The sequence below is a fragment of the Oreochromis niloticus genome, linkage group LG1 (assembly GCF_001858045.2).
Source record: "Oreochromis niloticus isolate F11D_XX linkage group LG1, O_niloticus_UMD_NMBU, whole genome shotgun sequence".
NCBI lineage: Eukaryota > Metazoa > Chordata > Actinopteri > Cichliformes > Cichlidae > Oreochromis > Oreochromis niloticus.
In genome coordinates this window covers 11,657,519-11,667,312 of record NC_031965.2, presented here as the reverse complement: position 1 = coordinate 11,667,312, position 9,794 = coordinate 11,657,519, and the positions used below count along the sequence as shown (strand labels likewise).

The 9,794-nt window shown below is 40.4% G+C and overlaps 1 protein-coding gene across 3 annotated transcripts; it reads right to left on the bottom strand.

Annotated features, from left to right (window-relative positions):
• Nucleotides 1–429: 429 nt before the first annotated feature.
• LOC109200214 (uncharacterized) lies at nt 430–9,529 on the bottom strand. 3 transcript variants are annotated; one of them, XM_025903293.1, is made up of 3 exons: nt 9,381–9,529; nt 9,201–9,290; nt 430–948 (listed from the first exon to the last, which is right to left on the bottom strand). In XM_025903293.1, exons 1-3 carry the CDS (start codon nt 9,498–9,500, stop codon nt 619–621), a joined length of 540 nt encoding a protein of 179 aa, XP_025759078.1. In that variant the 5' UTR covers nt 9,501–9,529; the 3' UTR covers nt 430–618. The 3 variants fall into 3 exon arrangements, with proteins under 3 accessions (XP_025759078.1, XP_025759092.1, XP_025759046.1); XM_025903307.1 differs by having other exon boundaries at nt 9,201–9,302; nt 9,393–9,529; XM_025903261.1 differs by having other exon boundaries at nt 9,201–9,529.
• Nucleotides 9,530–9,794: the final 265 nt, after the last annotated feature.

Genomic DNA, 9,794 nt, shown 5'->3' with positions numbered 1-9,794 from the left:
TCTCCAGCTCTTCTTTTAAGTTTTGCGCCTTCAAATCAGTTTTTTCACAAAGAGCCTCACTGGTGCTGAGTTTGTCTCTCAGCTCAGCGAGCTCACAGTTGGCTCTTTGTTCCTGATCTTCACGCTTTGCAACTTCCTCTTCTAGATTCTTTTGAGTTTGAGGAGCTGCTCACGGAGTTGTTCGATCTCTTCTTGCTGTTTTTTGCACTGGATCTCCAACTCAGCTTCTCGATCAGTTTTCACATCTGTAGAGTCTGTGTGTGGAGCTTCTGCAGTTTGTGTTGAAGCGTCCAAACTCAGCTCTGCAGCTGTGACAGCTGTGCTGCTGTCTTCAGCAGGAGCCTCACTCACCTCAGGGTGAAGTTCTCATCGGGTGTCTTTCTACGAGACTCTTCCAGCTGTGTTTGGAGCTCAAGGATGGTTTTTGAGCGTTTCCTCTGCAGCACTGTAGCTGAAAGCGAACCCAATCATTCTGAGTTTTAGCTGCAGCAGCTTTGTGGTTTGCAGCTGTCATTTTATAAAAATTGGTTTTGCACATGTTCTGAGCCTCCTGCAGGTGGAATCTCAGCGCACCCAGTTCATCAGTCTCATTGTATGGACGACTGCCATCATTTGGTGTTAAGTGAGGCTGTGGCTGAGATGGCCCATCGTTGGTGTTATGGTGAGGATGGGGCTGATGTGGCACAGGCCCTTGTTTTGGCAAAAACCGTGGATTTTGCCAATGTTGCCCAGGCCCATTATTGGGTTTAAAGTGGGCATTGGGCTGATGTGGCCAAGGCCCTTGTTTTGGCAAAAACCGTGGATTTTGCCAATGTTGCCCAGGCCCATTATTGGGTTTAAAGTGGGCATTGGGCTGATGTGGCCAAGGCCCTTGTTTTGGCAAAAACCGTGGATTTTGCCAATGTTGCCCAGGCCCATTATTGGGTTTAAAGTGGGCATTGGGCTGATGTGGCACAGGCCCTCGATTGGGTCCAGGGTTTTTGGCTCTGGGGTTTGGGTTTGCATTTTTCTGCATCTTCTTCTTGTTTGCACCCTTTTGTTTGGCAGCATGAGATGGAGTCCCCCCATTTGGTGCCTTGTTTTTCCCTCTTGGGTTTGGGTTTTGCTGCTTAGGGTGAACAGCGGCAGATGAGGTCCTTCCTGGGGATCAAGGTTTTGCTGCATATGCTGCATTTCTCTTGTCTTTTGTCTTACAGTGTCGAATGATATTTTTTCTATTCGATCGGGGTTTGGGTTTGTGTTTTGTTGGATACAACGAACGTGTCAAATCTTTCTCTAGAGGTTGGCTCGTGGTGTGCTCCTATACAGTTGCCCAGTTCTGAGACATACTGAGTGCACGCTGGTGTCCTATTTAAGCACTTTTGAGAGAATGTTATCCTTTTGATCCTTTGATCTGGAGCATGATGTCATGGAGTGCAAATGGAGCATGATGTCATCCACTTAGAATGTAAAATGTGATGTCATCAACTTAGCAGAGAGTCTTGTTTTTCTTTGAAATAGAATTCTACCAAACTCAAATAAAAGTCTTTAACTTTGTATGAGATGTTAAATTCCCAATGGAAAGGCCAAATCTACCCGAGAACTTCAGGAGAAGATTACACAAATAGCTCAGAAGCTTCAATAAATGCTTCAGGATCAACATGTTTTCTATATACACCTTTAGGATGTTGCATCTTCAAAAAATAAAAATGAAATGACTGAGCCTCACACAGGAATATTGTTGCTACTTGTTTACTGAACCTTCTTTTAGCCACATGTTATAACATCAGTGTCCGTTCACTGCCTCCTGCAGGACGCTCCCTTCTTCCACTTTCTTACAGAACCGATACTGCCTCTCCTGGCATTACCAGTGTAACAACACACTATGTCCTTTATCACACTCATTCGATCTGTCTGTTTCTTCAGATGAATAACATGAGCTTGTATCTATGTATCTTTAAAAGAGTCTTTGTCATATTAATTTCTGTCCCAATGCAAAAAGATTTTCAAAGCTTCAAGTTTAAAAGGAAATAATGTTATTTAACACTGTCCAGTTGGAGATTTGCTATATTGTATAGTATTAAACTGTAAGTCTGAAATAGGTGAGTTTTAAGGGGCATTAAGTCAGGACAAAATAACTTATTAGCTTTCTGTGTCAGACTCACAAAGTGATAATCAGCACAGGGATGCGTGCATCAGTTAATGCTGTAGAGGAGACAATGATCAGGAAGAGAACTGCTGCCACAGCCGCTCCTTAAATACCTGGTCTTGATGAAGGGGAATGACAAATGTGATGGGAAACTTGTGTTTCACCTCCTCTAACCTCTGTGTACTATTGATATGTATTTGTAACTTTCTTGTGCAAAGTTGTAGTTGTTTTTCAGTCTTCATATACTCTAACTGTAAGCTTTGCTCAAGGCCATGACACACTTCATTACCAAACTGGTGCCTACATGATGGGAGAATTTCACTCCCAACCACTGATTAGACAAGAGCTGCTATAATTGAGCATTTTTGTCAATGCTGGTACAAACCCTGTTGGTCCCTTTGCAAAGGTTTGAACTTTCTTTCAATAAATCTCAGGAAATCGGTTTCATTTCGATGCTTAAATTATTTTTCCACAACAACAAACAGGAGCAAGCCTTTGAACATCGGTCCGAACAAAAACAATACAAAGATATTATTAGTAGCTAACATATTGGGCTTTAGGCTACTGACTAGGATAGCCCTGAGCTCCTCAGGAGTGTTACTGTCTCAAGTGTTATTGAACTTCCATCAGAGCTCAGTGAAGATGCTGGGCTGAATTCCCGTTCATTAAGTCGATGCAGGCTGTCCCTGGGTGTTTCCCTAAAGGCTGTCAAGTTCTAACCAGCCACCCTCGGTCCACTGCACCTGGATTCTGAGTGACCATTGAAAATCTGATCACAGATTTGTGTCTCCAAGTCTTCTGTAGGTTTAAGAATATTTCTAATTCAAGAAAGGATGGCGTTCTTTCTCAGCATCTTTTTAATGTCTTCTTTAGTTGTCTGAAAAGTGGAGACAATCAGATTGAAGGAAAAAAACTTGAGTTGAGTTAAAATGTTTAAAAATTATGTTATAGAAATAGATTTACAATTTTACTTTGGTAAACTAAACCACATTACACCGTATAGGGCTGTTCAATACAACGATATGTATCCAATGACGATATAAAAACGTCTATGGTTCATTTGACGCTATCGTTTGTTTCATGGTGTCACAAAACAAACTGTTTAAGGCAATATTTTTTCATCGTTTTGATGGTCACTGTAGTGGCTACATTAATTTCTTAAAGTTCTCGCTGTCTCTTATATTAATATAACCACACTACAGACAGACCAGCACCTGTTTTTATGCGTTGTCGTTAGCAACAACGACGGTAAAACCATCGCGTGTCTGCTTGTTTAGTTTCCATATAAACCTTTCACAATAAAGCTCAAGATCCTTTTGAGACTTTTCAAAATAAACTGAATCACGTGAAAGAGTATGCAGAGTATTTATGGATGAGAAGCAAATAAGAGCCGCCAGGTGCTAAAAAATAAACCTTAGACTCAAACATTAGAACAGTTTTTCCCCCGCAGCACGCCGTGTAATAAATACTCACAAAGAAAACGGCGGCCATTACCACTTATGTCTAAAAATGTATCGTTCATGCATTGGTTAAAACGCTCGACTCCAGGTACACTACGCCCAGCTGGAAACACTTCACGCAAGTCGAGCTGCCCGAGATTCACAAAATTTACAGAAATGTTAAATTTTTGTGATTTATATCGTTATCGGGATGATAGATGTCTTATGTCGGGATATGAGATTTTGGTCATATCGCACAGCCCTATTACACGTCACACATCTCTTCCTAGATCCTGTTTTTTTAAATGACCAAAGTATTTAACTTTACGGTATAACAACAGAAAGCATAAAACAAAAAAATGATGGTCTGTCTTCATATTCAGTTATTGTTACATTAAAACAGCCTCACCTGTTTTTACTTTTAGCAGAAGTAGCATTTTATAGCTGTAGGTGTATAAGGTTTGCTAACTTTAACAACTCTGCATGTGCGCTGTTGGGTAGTTCAGTCTACAGTCCAATTAATCATGTATATGAATCATATGTGAAAAATAATTCTATATCAAACTAAAAGCAGTAGAAAAACCTGTAAAGCTTACAAATGCTTGTAAATTAAGAAGTCGGATAAATGTTGTTGAGTACAATGTACTTTCCTCTAAGATATAGGATTAGGATTAAACTTTATTGTCATTACACATGTATGAATACACGGTAACGAAATACAGTTTGCATCTAATTGGAAGTGCAAGACTAGCAAGAACAATGACAGCAATTATATACAGATAAGTTCAGTAGAGAGCAAATATACAGATGTACTATGGGCAAATGTACGTATATGCTGATATATACAGATAAGGGTAGTGTAAATAGTGGAATAGCTATGAACAGATTATGTACAGAGAAACCAAATATACAGATGAACTATAGACAATGTACAGATGATCTGTATAGCATGTAGTGAAATGTGTTCCTCACTAATGTGTAATCCATTATTGTAAATATACATCTTATTAAGAAACGATCAGACAAAAGCAAGGGAACACATTCAGAGAACGCTGTTCACTTTCTATCCCATATGTCAGAACAAGATTCAGAGTGTGATTAAAGAGGTGGGTGGCACTTTTACATTTTAAGAGAAGAAAATTGAATCAAATAATAGATTAAATGCCGTGTTGAGGCTGTCATTTCAGCATCTACATGGATGTTAAAATCACCCCCTATAATTATTTTATCTGAACTGAGCACTAAATCAGATAAAAAGCCTGAGAAACCAAATAGAAACTTTTAGTAAGGGCCGGGCGGACAATAGATAACAACAAATAAAACAGGTTTTTGAGTTTTCCAATTAGGGTGGACAAGGCTAAGAGTCAGGCCTTCAAATAGTTAAACCTCTGTCTGGATCTATGGTTGATTAATAAGGTGGAGTAGAAGATTGCTGCTACTCCTCCTCCTTGATCTGTGCTTCAAGGATTCTGACGCCTAGTACAACTCGAGGGTGTTGATTCATTTAAATTAATATAATTATCCCACTGTAACCATTTTCTGTAAGGCAGAGTAAATTAATTTGCTGAATTAAATTGTTTACTAACAGAGAGTTAGAAGAGAGAGACCTAATGTTAATAATCCACACATGTTACTGTTTTACTCTTTAGTGCAGTTGAGGCTGTTAGATTGTTCAAGCACTAAAATTTGATTATAGACAGAAAATTATAGATTTAAATATACATTTGGTATTACTTGGTCTTGGATGAGCCATACATTTTATTAACAATCTAAAAAGAACTGAAAAGCCTCAGCCTTAGAAAAAACATTTTAGAAATGACTTCACAAATGCAATTTCTGAAATACCACTGATGCTGGTGAGCAAGCTGATATGACAAATAAACCAATATCAGATACTCGGGAGTAATAAAGTGAAAGCGAAGAGCATTTCTAATGTTTCTGCAATTATTACAGCATTTAGTTGAAGCCAGGGTACTTTAATATGTGTCCTTATAATCTCTTATGCTCGATAATTTGATGAAGAGAGCTGTCATTGATATCACGTTGTGATTTTTCTGGTAAGCTGACCAAGATGTAAAACATCTTGTGTCCATCAGCCAGGGGAATGGAGAAACTCCAGCAGGATATCTCTGCTGGAACAAGCGTACAGAGATAAACAGTATTAGGTTCTACTCTGCTTAAATTCACACATTATCCTGATGTCCATGTGCTTCATACTTATGTGTTTGTCTTTTTCCTCCTTGCAGAAAACCTGTTGATGTGCCTGCCTGAGCCAATCTTGCTCTGTCTCTTTCAGAGATTTATAGCTCTTGGAAAAACTAGAAGCGTTAACCCTGTGTTGGATAAATGGAAATATGCACCTGAATGCTGACCTGATCTTGGAAAACTGGCCTTGAACATTGTTGTTGTACATTCTGGAAACCACCATTAAAAACTCTTAAACCATTTTTATTTGGGTAAAACAGCACTAAAATGCTCCTTCCAAATCATCATGAATAATCAGACATTCAAAATCGATCAAGATTTTAGTCACAACTATTTTCAGCACGAGATACCATTCCTTTGCTTGTTTGTTTGTTTGTTTACCAGCTGCATTGTTCCTCACTACTGCAGCACCATATGACCATTGGTGAATTTTGACCAGATTTGAAAATGTCATTCATAGGGAATACTTAGCATTTAATGTTTATTAGGTGTAAGTGTTATTCAAGATAATTTTTGAGAATTATTTCTGCCTTTGTGTCTTAATTTAGTTGATTCAGTATGTATTAATAACACACACTCACCAGACACTTCATTGGGAACACCTTGCTAGTAGTGCCTCTGGGACCCCCTTTGCCTACAGAACTGTGTTAATTAGTTGTGGCGTTGATTCAACGAGATGCCGGAAAGAGATTTTGCTCCATATTTATATGACGGCGTCACACAGTTTCTGTGCATTCATGATGCATTCATAATGTGAATCTCCCGTTCCCCGTTCCCCTACATGCTCTGTTAAATTGAGATCTGATTACTGTCATGGCCACAACTCACTGTCATGCTCAAGAAACCAGTTTGGGAATGTTTGACATTTGTGATGTGGTGCATTTTCCTCTGAAAGTAGCCATCAGTGAGATTGACATGCTCAGAAACAATACTGAAATAGGCTGTGTGGTTTAAATGTTGCTTAATTGAGACTAAAGGGGCCAAAAGTGTGCCAAGAGTCTCCACACCGTTTCATCACTATCACTATCCTGAAACATTGATACAAGGGAGGACAGACCCATACTGACCCTACCATCCAGGGTTGGCAGTAAACCATTGAACTGGATAGGCAAACAACTATGAAAGGTGGACATTCAACTTTGCTATTCAACCCTCCCCCTCCCAAACAAACAAACAAACAAACATGTATATTTACAAAAGTATATGCATAGAAATGCAGTCACTTATAAAAGTGCAAAACTATTCACATTAGATTGCAGAGGCAAAGCAGGAGACAAACAGGAGACTTTTTTGCAGATACAGAGTAGGGTCGTATTTTAAAACTAGCTACACAAGCTGATGAATTAATGACCTCTTTTAGTTTCAAAGAGACATGAGGTGTATTTCCTAAAGTCTGACCTGCATAGACCCATCTGCTAAGTGTCCGACTCAGTCATGCTGGTTACCATGATTGCTGCAGAATCACTAAAATATTGTTAACCGAATAGTTAAACTGAGCTCACGCTGCAGTAATTTAGTAATTTGGCGTTTAAAGAAATCTCTTTCCACAGACAAATGACTATTCTATATTATTCAGGTATTCAGGAGCAGGTTTTTGTCAGGGCACCATACAGCTAGGTATACCTCTTCCCTTTTATTGATGAGATAGCAGAGTAAAGTTAGAGCAAATGGAAAGTACTCTGTACAAAACCTGGAGCTGTACTCAGCTACAATACTTTAGACTTTTTTTCCCCAAAAGGCATCAACAACACAGACACAGTGGATATCATTCACAGAACAATGTTTTCAACCAGGATGTAAATGTTTTTATTTCTGCTGTTAGGTTGTTATAATTGGACATTTCATGTTTTAAATGAGACAAAATGTTCACACTTCAGATGTTTTGTTAAATCCAATTGTTTATTTAATTTTTTGATGGTAATTTTTTTATGGGTAAGATGTTATAATACCCTGGTTCACTCAGTGACTACTCCGTCTCCTAAAACTCTTCTTTAGTTCAGTTCAATTCAATCCAACAGTATTTACATACAAATGAATTGAATTGAACTGAACTAAAGAAAAAACCCAACAATCCCTATGAGCAAGCACTTGGCGACAGTGGGGAGGAAAAACTACCTTTCAAAAGGTAGAAACCTCCGGCAGAACCAGGCTCAGGGAGGGGCGGCCATCTGCCGCGACCGGTTGGGGGTGGTGGAACCGATGACAAAGTTATACACAACTAAATATTAAAGCAAATATGCTTTTAAATGGATGTTTAGGCACTGGAAGTGCCTGTTAATATTTAGCTGTATATTACTGTGATTTATAGGAGACGGAGTGGAAGTCACTTAAGTGAATAGTCTGAAAAACCAGTTGCGCTTCTTTTCTTTCTGGTTTTTCTTTGGCACTTTGCCTTCTCGGGCCTCTGGACTTTCTGGTTTGGTAGCGCTGGCCTCCTCTTTTTCTGGCTGATTCTCCTGGAGTGTCTCGTTTTGGGCTGGAGAATTTTCAGGACTGGCAACATTGGACTGGTCTTCTTGCTTTTCTATTTTCTCTTGCAGATACTGCAAAAACTCCAGAAGTGAGATCTTTTCTTCTTCTGTTTGCCTGAGTTGGTTGCAGATTGTTGTGTTCCCCAGGTTTTGCTTCTCCATGATTTCCAGGTGGGAAGCTTTGGTTTTCTCCAGCTCTTCTTTTAAGTTTTGCGCCTTCAAATCAGTTTTTTCACAAAGAGCCTCACTGGTGCTGAGTTTGTCTCTCAGCTCAGCGAGCTCACAGTTGGCTCTTTGTTCCTGATCTTCACGCTTTGCAACTTCCTCTTCTAGATTCTTTTGAGTTTTGAGGAGCTGCTCACGGAGTTGTTCGATCTCTTCTTGCTGTTTTTGCACTGGATCTCCAACTCAGCTTCTCGATCAGTTTTCACATCTGTAGAGTCTGTGTGTGGAGCTTCTGCAGTTTGTGTTGAAGCGTCCAAACTCAGCTCTGCAGCTGTGACAGCTGTGCTGCTGTCTTCAGCAGGAGCCTCACTCACCTCAGGGGTGAAGTTCTCATCGGGTGTCTTTCTACGAGACTCTTCCAGCTGTGTTTGGAGCTCAAGGATGGTTTTTGAGCGTTTCCTCTGCAGCACTGTAGCTGAAAGCGAACCCAATCATTCTGAGTTTTAGCTGCAGCAGCTTTGTGGTTTGCAGCTGTCATTTTATAAAAATTGGTTTTGCACATGTTCTGAGCCTCCTGCAGGTGGAATCTCAGCGCACCCAGTTCATCAGTCTCATTGTATGGACGACTGCCATCATTTGGTGTTAAGTGAGGCTGTGGCTGAGATGGCCCATCGTTGGTGTTATGGTGAGGATGGGGCTGATGTGGCACAGGCCCTTGTTTTGGCAAAAACCGTGGATTTTGCCAATGTTGCCCAGGCCCATTATTGGGTTTAAAGTGGGCATTGGGCTGATGTGGCCAAGGCCCTTGTTTTGGCAAAAACCGTGGATTTTGCCAATGTTGCCCAGGCCCATTATTGGGTTTAAAGTGGGCATTGGGCTGATGTGGCCAAGGCCCTTGTTTTGGCAAAAACCGTGGATTTTGCCAATGTTGCCCAGGCCCATTATTGGGTTTAAAGTGGGCATTGGGCTGATGTGGCACAGGCCCTCGATTGGGTCCAGGGTTTTTGGCTCTGGGGTTTGGGTTTGCATTTTTCTGCATCTTCTTCTTGTTTGCACCCTTTTGTTTGGCAGCATGAGATGGAGTCCCCCCATTTGGTGCCTTGTTTTTCCCTCTTGGGTTTGGGTTTGCTGCTTAGGGTGAACAGCGGCAGATGAGGTCCCTTCCTGGGGATCAAGGTTTTGCTGCATATGCTGCATTTCTCTTGTCTTTTGTCTTACAGTGTCGAATGATATTTTTCTATTCGATCGGGGTTTGGGTTTGTGTTTTGTTGGATACAACGAACGTGTCAAATCTTTCTCTAGAGGTTGGCTCGTGGTGTGCTCCTATACAGTTGCCCAGTTCTGAGACATACTGAGTGCACGCTGGTGTCCTATTTAAGCACTTTT

Bases quoted from the DNA above. Each gene is read 5' to 3' on its own strand.
- LOC109200214 (XM_025903261.1), bottom strand. From the start codon at position 9,500: ATGGGGGGACTCCATCTCATGCTGCCAAACAAAAGGGTGCAAACAAGA. The intron at 949-9,200 runs ATCAGCCCAATG...GGCCTGTGCCAC, and splicing joins AAAACAAGGGCCTTGGCCAC to ATCAGCCCAATGCCCACTTT.